This window comes from Calonectris borealis, chromosome 12 (assembly GCF_964195595.1).
Source record: "Calonectris borealis chromosome 12, bCalBor7.hap1.2, whole genome shotgun sequence".
Taxonomy (NCBI): Eukaryota; Metazoa; Chordata; class Aves; order Procellariiformes; family Procellariidae; genus Calonectris; species Calonectris borealis.
The window spans coordinates 12,990,023-13,004,575 of NC_134323.1; the positions used below are offsets into that span (position 1 = coordinate 12,990,023).

The 14,553-nt window shown below is 37.9% G+C and overlaps 1 protein-coding gene across 2 annotated transcripts; it reads right to left on the reverse strand.

The window, feature by feature from the left end:
* Positions 1-1,569: 1,569 nt before the first annotated feature.
* LOC142087304 (fatty acyl-CoA hydrolase precursor, medium chain-like) lies at positions 1,570-14,533 on the reverse strand. Of its 2 annotated transcripts, XM_075161419.1 has the most exons (16): positions 14,263-14,533; positions 13,202-13,375; positions 12,643-12,798; positions 11,801-11,853; positions 10,748-10,952; positions 10,179-10,317; positions 9,781-9,914; positions 9,091-9,244; positions 8,741-8,842; positions 7,811-7,909; positions 7,188-7,328; positions 5,808-5,888; positions 4,773-4,920; positions 3,983-4,132; positions 2,234-2,306; positions 1,570-2,084 (listed from the first exon to the last, which is right to left on the reverse strand). In XM_075161419.1, exons 6-16 carry the CDS (start codon positions 10,296-10,298, stop codon positions 1,895-1,897), a joined length of 1,392 nt encoding a protein of 463 aa, XP_075017520.1. In that variant the 5' UTR covers positions 10,299-10,317; positions 10,748-10,952; positions 11,801-11,853; positions 12,643-12,798; positions 13,202-13,375; positions 14,263-14,533; the 3' UTR covers positions 1,570-1,894. The 2 variants fall into 2 exon arrangements, with proteins under 2 accessions (XP_075017520.1, XP_075017519.1); XM_075161418.1 differs by lacking the exons at positions 11,801-11,853; positions 12,643-12,798; positions 13,202-13,375; positions 14,263-14,533 and adding an exon at positions 11,537-11,678.
* Positions 14,534-14,553: the final 20 nt, after the last annotated feature.

Sequence of the window (14,553 nt, forward strand, 5' to 3'; positions counted from 1 at the left end):
TCCTGTCTTTCCCTTAGATTCATTCTCCGAAGAGAAAAAAGTGTAGTTACTAATAGTTTCTAAGAGGTGGTTCCTGAGGTACAGAGGTGACGGCAATGCTGAGTACAGATACCAGATTAGACTTAAAACCAATGATTTTATCATATCATAAAACAGCAGCAGAATGATAAACTTGGCCCAGTTCTGAATAGTGATAAACAGCACAACCGGGAACATATACTGCAAGCAAGGTATTACATATTGCAACATTGAGAGCCAGCCCCACAACTTTGAAATCAACGTTGTGACCAATCAATATAATGAATGCTTATAAGAATTTTGCCTTAACATGCTTTGGTCAGATCTATCATTACCTCAGCTGTCCTGGCTGTGTTCCCTCCTCCCAGTCTAGCTTGGTAGCTTCCTGGAGGGTAGTTGTCCTTGACAAGATACTTAGTAACAACTGAAAACATCAGTGTGTTATCAACATTCTTCTCATACTAAATCCAAAACACAGCACTATCCCAGCCGAAACCAGGACATACAATGCTGCCTGTTTATCTCCTTTTAAAGGGAGTGGTACAGGAGCTCAGGGGAATTGTATGTGGAATGAAAATCTATCAAGACTATTTTGAGATTATATTCCCCTCACAAAACATGTTAACTACAACAAAGGAGAAGGGACAGATGCTTAGTAGGAATTCCCACTTATCAAAACAGCAGTTGTGCTAACAGTCTAACCCTACCTCCTGAGTTCTGACTGGCAACAGAATTTGGGCAGAAAGAGGTAGCTAAATCCCACCCTATTTCTTCCAATAAAGTAATTCAGAAAGAAGGGATGGCCAGTTAGTTGCTGTAGGACATTATTAGCTATGAACAATCTTAAATTCTTCCAGAGATACAGAGGGGAGATGAAAGAAGGGGGGAACAGATGCTTAGTGCCCCATAGGATCTATGGAGCTGCATAATGCTGCTGTGAGGTAGCAGTTAGGTCAGGAATATAGTTGGGATAGCTGGAGCAGCCTAGGAGCCAGATACAAGAAACAAACAAGACATAGTAGAGAAAGAAGTTCTTGACAACACTGAAATGAGATGTTCAAGACTTGTTCCTGGCAGTCCATGTGCATATGTGCAATTGAGGGCGAGGTGCGGCAGTCTGCGTGGCAGTTTGCACAGAAGGGCACACAGGAAGGGCTCTGAAGCTCTGCCAGCTTGACTAGGGAGGAGTGGCATCCACCTGGCAGAAAGCCATGGCCTCTCTAATCTCTGCACCCACCACGACTGACACAGCTTCCCAGACAGAGCTCTGGTGGGAACATGCCGCCACCCAGGTGCCGGGCTGCAGGCTGTGTCCTGCTCTTACACCAGTACCGGTGGTGTAATATTTGACAGAAGTCTTAATTCTAGCATTACTGGTACCGATTATGTATCACAACAGTCAGAAATATACTATCTCTGTTGTAAAACTGACTTACAAAGCAGAACATCTTTTAGTTCAATTTTTTTTTTCCTACATGAGATATTTCTGTATCTAAATCTTCTGTACCATCGCTGACACACTTGACATCAAAAGACAGTTTTACTTGGAGATCGAGTCTTCATTGATTTCACTTTATTAAAACAATGTTGCTGCTACATTCTGTCGTCAGTCATGGGGAAGTGATAGAAAAACCTGAGCAGTGGAAATCTGGTAGCTGTATTTAATAAGTGAGGCTTCTGTTGTGACAAATCCAGGAAGAAGTAAAAGATCACAAAGGGGAAATAGATCAGTTGGAATTATTACAGTATGCAAGTATGATGACTGTGAAGAAAAGGTGAAGAGAAAGGAAACATAACTTTATCCTCAAAATTATTTTAAGTAATTTCTTTTACTATCCTAATAGTTTGCCTATTATGTGCATGTTTAGACTGTAAATTATAACTCTGAATTAACCTTCTTGTTTTCTGTTCTTTTGTTATTTGTCTTTTCAAACATCACCTTTCTCCAGAAGTCTACCTTCTTTTCTTTCAACTTTCTGGCTTTCTTTTGTTTTAGATTTATCTGTAAGTATTCTTCATTTAGGTTATAAGATGGCCAGTCAACCAAGCCTTCCCCATTAGGATTTCTGTAAACAAGAAAGAAAAGACTGAATGCTCTTTTCAGTCGCATGGGGGAATTCAATCACAGCAGTTAAGACTGAATCAACAAAACAGCTAATTCACTTTGGAATCAGTACAAACCAGTAATATGTGTAATCAATCTCATGATTCTTACCCATTTCGAGCAAAGTTAGTCCAGTACTTCATTAGAGTTCTACTAAGGTTCTTTTCTTCCTCTGTAACTTCACCTGAGAGACGAAATACAAAATAATCATCACATGTGGCAGAAATCAAAACATTGCTACAGAAGCAGCATTTCAGTCTGTGAATATGTTGTAACAACTTACTGATTACAACAGAGGTACCATACCTGCAATATGTTAGTAATACAGCAATCATCAAGAGAAGATTTCAGCACTCTTTATGAATAATTATCCTTATTCTACGAATTGGGGAATTGGGGTACAAGGAAATAAGGTAATTTGCCTGAGCTTTTCAGGAAACCAGAAGCAGAACCAAAAAAAGAACCCATGTCTCCTGAGTCCCATTTCTACTCAAGGAATGGGCCACATGTTTAGTTTCATAGATTTCATTCTAGCTTTGTAGGACTGAAATTCTCCCTATTATTCAGAACACGACTAGGCAAAGATTTCTTCATTCTGACACAAGATGATGTCATTCCATGTCTCAACACTTCAAGAATATTCCGTTGAATATAGTTACACATATGCCCACTGTATCAGGTAGGTGAAAATAATTTTAATTACAGTGCATTATTAATTATACATGCATCTCAATACATCAAGAAAAATATTTGCTATTTTAATGCTCTCAGTAAATTCAGGCAAATAGAAGAACAACTGTATAGTGTTTTCTAGTGTAGGATAACATAAATAAAAAATATATTTAAAGTATAAGCAAAATCAAAAGGCTCTAGTAACAGATTAATGAATGCGTTTACAACATAGCTGGATTGCTTCGAAGTTCAATGGAGTAAAAGGAAATACTTTCGTTTATGTAGGCTTTGAAACAGACTTTGAACTACTGTGCAAATGACAAAAATAAAAGCAAAAAAAAAAGGTGAATTCACTTAAACTAAATAGAATTTCTGTGTTTCTTTGTCAAAATAAGAACTGCTCCTAATTTATTTCATGGGAAAGAAAATACTCCATCCTGAGTATTACTGTTTTAGGCATATGCAATTAAAGCAAATTGCGGGATTCATAATATTCCTGAGCATGTGGCATCTTGTATTTAACTGTTCAATGACTGGCATATTCATTTGGACTGTAGCAACATGGGATTCTGCCTGAGGGAACTTCCAGAATCCTATGCAAATGCCCAAACTGACAAGGCAATAAAATGCTTAACTATTAATTGAGTCATAGGAGAAAATAGTCTTTAACCTAACCATTAGATCTTCATGCAGAGAATGAAACACTGGAGTTCCAAGCCTTGCTCTAATCAACACAACTGGAACACTATCTGCAAAAGAGACTGAGTCTCCCATTCTCTGGAGCCTGACAGCCTGTGGGATTTCCTGGAAAGGAGGAAACATTAGCTTAAATTCCTCAGGAAATGAAGACAGCCTAGATTTTCTGCTTCCCAAGTACTCTGCTAACCCCTTGCAAGTTTAATTGACCTTTTCTTCAATTTATTTTTCAGCCAAAGCTATTTGGCAAATTCATGAACAGTGCTGGTATAATGACAGTGATGTTTTCTAGCAAATGCCCTATTTGCTAAATTGTTGACAACATGTGTAACTTACTGTGCTTCAGAAAGAGCTATCTGTACATTAAACAAATTCTAACAGGAGAAAGGGTTATACTTTGGTCTCACTGTTAGTATACGCATTTTAGCCTGTTGAAAATGGAAGTGTTATGAGAGTAATTTATAAGTGAATATTGAATGTTCTATTCCTTACTACGTAGTTGAATATCACCGGCCAGATATGGTCCTCCAAAGACAAAGCCAACTTCATCTCCATGATCAGCTTTCACATACTCTGGTTTACTATCCCTGTATGAAGTAGGCCGATGCTGATATTCAAAGAAGTAGGCAGGAGCCCCAGACTCTAGAAGATGTAACATTTAGAGAGTTAAAGAAGAGATGCATAAATTATGGCTGACATCAGCTGTTTAAAACATTACTTTAAATATGCCCAAAGCTTTATACTGGGCACATTTTTAAAATATTACACTCAAATATGTATTTTTATTTTTAATTCAGAATTAAGAACTCACAGCACTTACACAACAAAATGAAAGATTCACCCCAGGAAAACTTAGAGAAAACAAAATAACATCAAATTATTTTCCAGTTCTGGGTATTTTGGCATGGCTGTCTACACTTAAATACCAGAAAATCTCCAGACTACAGAGCTGCTGTAAGTGGGCCAAAGGACAAATTTCTGGTTGCTATAATATGTTTTTATTTTTAAGCATGTATACTTCACTTAGCAAACATTTACCTGTGTTATCATGCTCTGCTCTCAATATATTGTGACTATAAGCACAAGTGCAAGACACTAGCACAAAGATAAAGGAGTACATACACTTGCTTCACACAATCCTGCAGACCTATATCACTCTGCACCCCCATCAAGTTCCCAGTGGGAATCTCAAGAAGGGCTGCCTACACATGACAGGATTTGTGTCATTTGATCCAGCATGTAGTAAGAGGTTTGAATATCCTACTGGTGTTCATTAGCTCACCCCTGTGATAATTCAATGCTTTAATGGATGGTATGACAATTGCTACATCCCCTAGCAAGTCCAGAAATAGGTCCCGTAGCTCAGCAGGATCATCTGTATTTCCTAGATATTCATCCACTATCGCAGGCAGAAACTCTGATGGTACATCCTAAGAGAAAAAGGGGAAACAAGAAACAAACAGAAAAATTATCACACTCTGAATTAGCAACTAAAAATGTCATCTCTTTAAACTTCAGAGATTCCGCAAAGGCGCAAAGGTCGAGGGTAGCACCCATGTTGATAGGAAACTATCATGGCAAATAAAATCTATTCAGACTTTTTGTGGGGGGAAAAAAACCCAACACCAAAAAACAAACCAAACAAACCACCTCAGGTCAAATTTGCAACAGATTCATATGCGTTAAAACTCTACAGGAATCAACAAAGTTTCAGCAACTTGTCCTGATAATACCTTTGGCTTCTGTTTTCTTCAGGAGAAAAGAGATGGGAATAGCAAAAGTAAATTCTCTGAGTCCTTGAAAGCTTTATTTACTATTAGACTACAGGGCATGACCAATGGGATCTCCAAACACAGCTTACGTTTTTAGTGTTAGAATTTGCTGCTTGAAAGATACGTTTCAAAACTAGGACTGTAAACTAACTACTTTAAAAGTTACATTTGATTTAGTGTAAACATATTGGAAAAATCCTGCCTTGAAACCAGGAGATTAGCATCACATACTGTAAGATTAGGGACACTATCACAGTAATCTTACATACAAATGCATAGATAAATATATACAAGATAAAAATGTTGGTTCAGAGGTCTTGAAGGAAAAAGAGATTTCCCCAAATCCCAGGCCCGACTCAATCCTATTTTTGTGTAATCCCATACACCGTAGACCTGCTGGGACTCTCCCCAAAGCATAATATGACCTCAAGTCTTAGTAACACTATGACTCAAGCAGGAAATTAGAGAACACCAAACTTCGCATATGTTCTATGCATTAGAAAGAAATTTCACGTCTCAAATTAGATTAGTGCAACAGGTCTTACCATTATTGGTAGTAAAAACTCTAAAGTTGAAGTGATTGATTTTTTATCTCCTATTTCCTTCAAACCTGGTATTTTTGATGTCTGCACAGAAAAAAAGAATGTTATTAGCGCCATTCAACTTCTCCAATATTTTTAACATTGGAACTACATTATTCTACTTTATTCTTACTACTGGTGTTTATTTTTGAAGGATCATATCATATGCAAAAATGCAGCATGATGCAGCAGCTGTCTTGAAAAGCTTATATTTACTGCAGTAAACGTTTCCTTGGTGAAGGTTCCTATGTAAACTACTCATGCTAAGTAGTTTATCCTTAAATGAACACACATTGTTAAGAAACTTACAAGACTAGAAAGCATTAGGGCAGAATTGAAGTGAAAAGCTTATTTTCCCTCTGGTAGGGGAGATCTTAAAAGTCACTGGCAGCCTCTCTGTCTCAAGTCCAGTTGTTTGAACCCTTTGAAGTAAAGATAAGCTAATGGTCCTCCTCTTTTAGAGCATTACATAAAATGACTCTTCTGCCTGCAAAATTAATTAGAACAGATTTCACTTTACATTTTTCTTCTTGGACTCACTACCAGCACACTCTCAGAGACAGAGTTACTACGTAGATTCAGAACAAATGCTTTGTTCTACATAGGTGAACATGAATACTTAGGAAATGAGGAAAAGAGGACAAGGAAGAGAGAGGACACAAATCCATCTCCTGCAGTTTTGTGCACTGTATAGCAACTGCTCACTTTTTGGAGTTTCCCATGGAATTCATATGAGAAAGAATTTATGCACCGAGAATGGGTTGGACACCCACATAATCCCCATACTCTGTCCCCAGCTGAGATTTTCAAATGATAGATCTTTCTGCATGGTAACAAGGAACACAGGGGTAATGATAAAACCAGCAGTCAGAGTTCATAATGACATATGGGCTAAGCTGTTTAAGGTGATCAATGCCACATTTTAAAACATTCTATGTATCAATCCTGAATACTGTGCGTGTAACATCTGTGTGTTGTGGGGGAAAGGATTGGTTTTGTTTTTCTTTTAGTAATAAGCCCTTGACTGTTGCATTCTTTTTCCTCTCTCTGACTGGATGAGGGATTAAAATTTTAGGATAAGAAAATACTGTATAAAATTGATGTTCCAAGGATGTCCATGTAGTTTAACTTGCAGGATGAAGCGCGTCTCACTGTTTTGTGACCAGCTGGTTCTGGGTCACTACAGAATCATAATGCAAGTGAAGTTTATCTTGTGTATATTTTCAACAATGCAAAGCCTTTTGGCCATACTTAAAAACTGTCCTACCAGCAAATAACTTCTCAGAGTTGCCTGCATCAGTTAACACAAACATTCAAAAAAATGAAGAATAGCCATTAAATTACAGATCTAATATTCCAGCCAAATTCATTGTTGGTGACTCCTATCATAAACGGGACTGCATTAAATTCTTTTCCAGCCAATATCTCTTCAGGTGACTTATGAAGAAATACTCCATCCAAAACTAGTGGTAGAAATGGGATTTCCTGAAGGAAGAGAAAAAAAGATCAAATTACTTGTTAATAGTATTTTCCTTTTTTCCTTCAAATCACATAATAAAATGTCCACATTTTATGTTCCAAGTGCAAAAAAGGGCTTTAAGAAACCGAGTATCTACAGCCACTGTAATATACATTTACAGTTTTGCACAAGAGTATAAAATACTAGCCCAGTTGGGTCATGGTACGGAGTAATGTAATGGTTTCCTGATCCTGTGCTGCTTCTAACTGACATTGAAACATATGTATGCTCAAGTCTTGCTCACAACTTTACAGGTGCTGTGACACTTCACTGAAAATTCTAAAGAGAAATTATGTGAAATTATTTCAGTATTTAGGGGGTATTTTGACAAAAATTAGGAAAAATCAACTTTGGAATGGGCCACAATGAACTCTGGTCAGAGGCTGAGCTAAAGTTTTGCAAGCATGCCATTAAGAAAACATCTGTTACTAAGTACAGTTTCACCTACCGTACTGTTAAAGACTATATCCTTTGCTTCCTGGTTCCTTAAGCAGTTTATCAGTGAGAGTGAACTGCTTGTCTCACACTTAAATATACTTGCAATTTTCTGAAAATTATTAACAAAGACAAGAACTGTTAGCTATGAGGTGGTCTTTAAGGAATTTATAAACAGAAAATTATTATACACAATACTGTTAATAGTTTTATTTAAGGGCTGATTTAGGTAAGCTTGATAGGTCTTCAAGTATTTTGTTTTACTTAAAATACTACAGTTTGATCACGAAGTGAAATCATTCTGGTATACTTCTCTTTCTCGCTATATTTCCATTCACTGTTCTACAACAAACCTTGCTGTAGAGATAATACGAGGTTGTAACATAAATGAAATAAGGCAAGAAAATGCAGAAAATCAACTTAGAGATTTACATTATTACTACCTGCTGTTTCAGGAGGAGAAATGAAAAGGTACCTATAGAGAGGAATTTAATTCTAAAGTGTTTGTTTTTAATTAATTTACTTCAAATATAGGCCCTCCATAAAAGACCATAGCTGAATAAAAACTGAATGTCTCTTCTGGATTCTAATTAAACTTCTCATAATAAATTTCATAGTTACTATCTAAGGTACAGTGTGCATGAAAATGGACATGTGCGTAACTGAAAATACTTAACTCAGATATTATAATCACATAACTGTACAATCTATTTCCAACACCAAATGAGCATGGTAAGATTGAAAATAAATAGACTATTTGAATGAAAATTTACTTAGTGCCAATCTAAATATTTATAGGTATGCCATGAGAATAAAGTTGATCAACTTTGTTGCATAATATGCAATCAGATTTTCCCCTTTTCTCTTTTAACCAAATTATCAGATATAAAAAATACCCTATTTTAGGTTATAAAGGCTTTAAAATGAAAACAAACGAGCCTACCTTAAGATCTGTTGAAAGAAGTAAATCTTTATCAGGGGGGATTAGAATTCCACTCTCTGATATTGCTTTATGAAAGAGACCCTTAGACAAAGGAGATAAAACCTGACAAGAAGGGAAGAACAGGAAGTATTTATTCTACATTAAGGTCCTTATCCCATAACTTTATGCTTGACTAGACTGCTGGATTCAGTGGGGAATTACACATTTTTATGTAATTACAGGGGAAGTGCCTAGACTTAGCACAATGTGTGCTTTGAAAAATCAGATTAAGAATGAAATGTTACACTAATTGAGCTTTTGAAGATTTTTTTTTAAAAATTCACTTTTTAGTATATCTACTGCATGCCTACATGTGCAAAAACAGAGCAAGATCCTGCAGATACACCAAAGAGTGTGACAGATCCTGGATCTCCACCAAAGTGTTCAATATTTTCTTGGATCCACCGAAGAGCTGCAACTTGATCCAAAAATGCCCAGTTCCCACGAGCATGTTGATCACCAGTACTGAAAGAAAAGCAGTATAAGCCAACTTCTCAGGAAGAATAATATTTCTTCTAATACCAAAATAAAATAAACCCCACCAACTTACATTTTGTGCAAAGTGTCGTATTTGGCCAAGGAAAGATCTGTATAGTCTACTGATCTAAAGCCCTTCATAGTCAGATCTAAGCCCCACTGACTTACTTGCCTCTACTGTTTGTTCACCCATACACAGATGGATTCCTGGCCTTTACACTATATGATTTTTTGTTTTACACACCAATGGATGGAAGTAAAGGCGAGAACAAACATCCTATCCAGAAGCAAATAAGCCCAACTATGATTTGATAGCAGGCTACAATCAAATGACAATGCAAATGGAATTTACAGTCATTTTTTAATGTTCTTAAGTCCTGATGTCAGTGAACTATGTACATTTAAACCACTGTAACAGTGGGAAGCTGGTATAGAAGTTCAACTGATTTAGAAAACAAAACTAACTACCCATGATTTAAACACAATAGGAAGTATTTTGTAAAAAGTGAAATAGGTCATCTTACTTGAAGAATCCAAGGAGTCCAAGTCTGTACTGAATTATTACTACCACAATATTCTCGTAGGCTGATAGTGCAGAACCATCATACCTAGAAGCACCACCAAATATAAAATTGCCTCCATGGATCCACACCATTACCTTAGAGAAAAAAGGGTGAGACACACTTTTATATATTGCTTGGTGTATTTCATTTGAAAAAGGAAGACAACATCAGAGAATTAGGAACTCCAAACCACCAAAGCTCAATGGCAGCTGAATTTTAGGTGGGTGGACTTTGAATTTTACATAATAATATTATTTTTGCTAATGCATCATTGCTTTTCAGAAGCAATTAAGTGACTTAGGAGCTATCATTAGGTGCAAATTTTGTACAACACAAGTTTGTAAAATAGGTTTACGTACAGGTAACTTGTCCTTCTTGTTTGAACCAGCAGGGCTGTAAACATTTAGATACAAACAATCCTCAGAAGTTTGGAATGGAAGGTGTTTTTCTTTAAAATTTTTTTCAGCTATTTTCAACATGGACAGATCTTGAGGACATCTTCACAAAAGGAAGGAAGCGTGACTATTAGTAATAAAACTGCAATAGCAACAATGTAACAATGATAGAGAAAACACACTTTCTTTTGCCCCACAGACTGAATTCTCACAGGGTGCTTGAATTTTGTGTTACTTATATACAGTTAGAGGTGCAACCTGTAAAAGCACAGCTCTATACTTGTACTTAAGAAGCTGAATTATTTCAGCACATTATAATGAGAAAACATGATTTCCAAAGACAGGAATTCCCCAGGAATTCTTTGTGCTTCCTAGTCCCACAGTTCTTATGAAGTATTTCAGTACTGGCAGCGTATTCACTACCAGTCAATAGAAGCTTCTTACCAAAAATCAGACCTCTGTACCCTAATAAACACGGCAACACTGACAAACATGAGCAGTTCCTATATACAAATGATCTGAACATCTCTCACAGTGGTGGGTAAGAAGTTGCATCTCTCAGATCATGCCAGGGTTCAGGTGGTTCGGGTGGGGAAAACCTCAAGGATCCAACAGGTGCTTTTGCAAAAGGAATCCCAAGGAAAACGTTTACCAGTCTGTCTGTCCCCTTCACATTTGTTTGTCTCCCTTTGAGCCGTCCAAGTGTGATAGTCACTTGTGGCTCAGCACGAGTCTGTCCTAAGTAACACATAAGGTAAAAAAAAAAAAAATTTAAATTGCATCTTTGTAATTATCAGACAGACTTTTCAATGAAGCATTTTTACCGACTCTTTAATTTAGAAGATTTCAGCTTGTTCCTTTCAATTTTGTTCAGTTTTCATTTTGTGCAATGACAGACACCCCTTGCCAAACACTCCCATAGCTGGCTCTGCCAATGAGAACTGGAGCTAGGTAAGACATAGTTTACTCACTGTGCAAGAGCATAAAGCTTAAAAACAAATTTCAGAGCAAACAGCAACTGTCAAAATCATTAACATTTTCTAAATTTATCGTCCGACAAGATCTTAAAAATATTTTGTTTAGATAATTTGGAAATGGTTTTGCTTTCTATTTTTAAGAAAGATAGAAAGTTTTATTTTCATCAAATCATCTCAGAAATGGTTTCATCTCACAAAACCAGTAATTTTTGCATCAAGCTTATTAGGATACTTTTACAGATTGCTAACAAAAGCATGATATATGTACTGCCTTTGAAAATCACTACCCTGCAACTTGTTAGTGCAGTTGCTTCCCCAAGAGTAATAACAGATTTTGCATCTCACCTTCTGCTCTGGAAGTGAAGAATGCTATACTACAAAACAAGGTACAAAGCAAAGCAATCTGGCTTCGAGGAGCCATTTTTCACCCCCGTTTGGACTCTAGATTGTTTTCTGGTTTTATGCGGAAGAGAATGGTACAAAGGTCTCTGCTGAGGGCACTCTGAGTAGGGAGTGCAGCTAAATTCCCTTTTGAACATGCACTGCATTAAGCACTTTCAGAGCTGTACTTGATACAGAGTGTAAATACAATCCCTTAGTGTAACACACCTAATTGTTACCTGATCCTGAGAATGCATGATCTGAAAATGACCCAACACCATCTGTGAACAACAACAAAAGGTTTAATCATAGTTAATCTGCTGTTATTCATACGAGCAGAGAAAACAGTGATGCTCTGAAAAGGTTCCAGAGCTGTCAACACTTAAATTCTTGTAAAAAAACCCTGAAACAACAACAAAAACCTCACCAAAAAACAGGATTGCAGATTAAAAATTTTTACTAGGAAGTAACAATTAAAAGAAGAAAAAAAAAATCAAAATAGTTAATTCTTGCAGAAGTTTTAATGAGGGCTAGCACATCTATACCATTACTGACAATCTATGTGCTTTCCAGCAGGGACTAGCCTCCAGCCTCCAAATTAGTTCTTTATCCCTTCTTGAATAAAAATAAGCCTCCTGCATTTTTCAAAACTAAAGGGGAGATGAAAGTTGAGGGTCAGATTATAGCTTCTTCTCTATGAGCAGCGTCACTGGAGGTCAGAAAGCAAGGTCTATTTACCAACACCTTATGGGGTATATACTTCCCTCAGAAAACTGGGAAACGGGCATGACCTCACCTTCTCTATAAAATAGCTTCCTACAGTGGAAATAGGCTGGCAATCCAAGAGGCAGTTTTCGTCTGCTGGCTGAAAAAGTCCTAAAAAATTTTGTAGGTTGTAGAAGCGTAATATCCCTCAGTGTGGATGACTGGCCCTAAGCAGATGAGCCTCAAGGCCTTCTTCATAGTGGGGGCCACAAGCCCACCTTGCTCCACTAACTCCCAGTCTTCAACTGCCAAAATACCTTCCACATAATGGGTCTTTGCCTTTCCACCTTTGATTCGTTTCATACCTCCTGGATGAATAGTGTCATCAGCATTCAGTTGCAAAGCATACTGCTTCAGGGTCCTCTGCACTGCCTTCACTTAGTTCACCTCCAGCGTGGACACTCATGAAGACTGAGGCCAACTTCACCACCAGAGATCATAATATATCATGTAAGTCCGCCCTGCTTGGGAAACAGGTTTGTCAGAGTAAGTCAGTTCTTCTCTAACTGACTAAGGGTTGCAAGTGAGACAGGTAAAACAAGATTTTCGGTGCAAGAGAATTCAGAGCTACTTGCTATTTCTTATACAGTTCCTGAGTCTCTGGGTTCCAATAGCCTTGGAAAGTGTGCCAATTTCTCATGAATTTCACCTGAAACTGTGCAAATATGCATTGTAGAACATAACTTGCCTCTTATTTTTTATACTTCCCTCAGATCTTTCTGGAAAATCCTTTCTGTCGCAGTTATTTGTGTTCCAGCCCAATGGGAATAGCCCTGGGATTTTTGTCAATTCTTCTTGTGGACTAGGAAGACAGACCAAAACCAGCAGACAGATTTCAACGTACGGGAATAGGTGTGTACGTACCTGTTTGTGTACGTATACATCCATCCATGCACACGAGGCAGGGAGTTCCACACGAGTTGGAAAAAGCAGGATTCCATAAGTCTACTTCAGTTGAACGCTTTCCATCAGTGAAATCCAACGAACATGGACTTCTTGTGCTGCCAAACTGAACTCTCTTTATCCAATTAAAAAAAACTAAAACAAGGCAAACAAAAACCACTTTTAAGATCAGCCAACATATTCGCCACTAAGGGTAAGTCAGCTCAGTCAGCTTTGTATTTCCTAAACAGCCAGAAAAACGATGCCTACCAACAAAATTTATTATCCAAAACAACATACACTAACTTAAGATAACAAAGGATTAGATTAAGAAGTGAACTTTAATGTCAATGTAATCTGTATATTAACAGAATATAATACAAAACAAAGATGAAAGCAGAGATAAATGGAAACTGCTCACAGGTAGCTTGCTTGTCTTATTTAAAATATCAGCAGATGTGGAAACAGACTGATAATCTTCAGAACAGGTCCCGCTGGGGGCAAACCCAATCTGGCCCAACTCCCTGCAGTCAAAAGCACACCTGAGGTAACTACCGTTTCTGCAAGGCAGTGCTGACCAACAGGACCACAATATACATCTTTCCTTCCAGCTGCAACGTCTTTTGAAGCAGCAAGTCTCGGCTCCTTTAAACACTCTTTTCTTTCCGTCAGTCGCCAGGGAAACTGCCGCCCTCCGCCTGCGGAGCCCGTTCACATCTTCCTACCCGTGACCATGACTTGACACGGCAGGCACGAAAAAAACCAAACCCTCTACAGATAATTTTTTGTAAAGAGAAATCAAACATATGGCAAGGAAACTAAAACAGATAATATAGAGTATGTTTACACAGGAGTATGTGCTTTAACCCCATTATAAAGGGGTGTATGAAGCCAAAATATGCCATCATTACACTATATCACTCCAGTTTCTTTAAGTTTGCAGGTTGTTTTAGACAGTTTGACTTTTCAAATTAATTAAAAGATGAAAGAAATAATTTTAATGAAGAACATTTTGTATTTAACGTGCAATTTAATTTACCCACCCTTGACAGCACTAAGTTCACTTCAGAAGTCCCTCAGACACTGCGCAGCGCTGGCTCCAGTGAAGCCATTCGTTTTTCACCCTTCAGCTTCAAGCTGTGCGAGACTCGGGTGGCTGAACGCTTCCTCACGATCGCCAGCGCCCCCTCAGCACTGCTACCCCTACTCCTCAGAACTGCCCCCACAGCGACACGGGAGTTCACCCGACACGCCCGCTCTCCGCAACTCTCTCCAGTTCCGCTCCCTGCCCACAGGAGAGCACTCCCGCCTCGCGGAAGAGGCGACCGAGCCGC

Coding starts and splice junctions, on each gene's coding strand:
- LOC142087304 (XM_075161418.1), bottom strand. CDS start 11,612: ATGGCTCCTCGAAGCCAGATTGCTTTGCTTTGTACCTTGTTTTGTAGT. Junction 7,910..8,740: donor TTCTTTCAACAGATCTTAAG/GTAGGCTCGTTT, acceptor AATAATTTTCAG/AAAATTGCAAGTATATTTAA. Junction 4,921..5,807: donor AGTTTTTACTACCAATAATG/GTAAGACCTGTT, acceptor TTTTTCTCTTAG/GATGTACCATCAGAGTTTCT.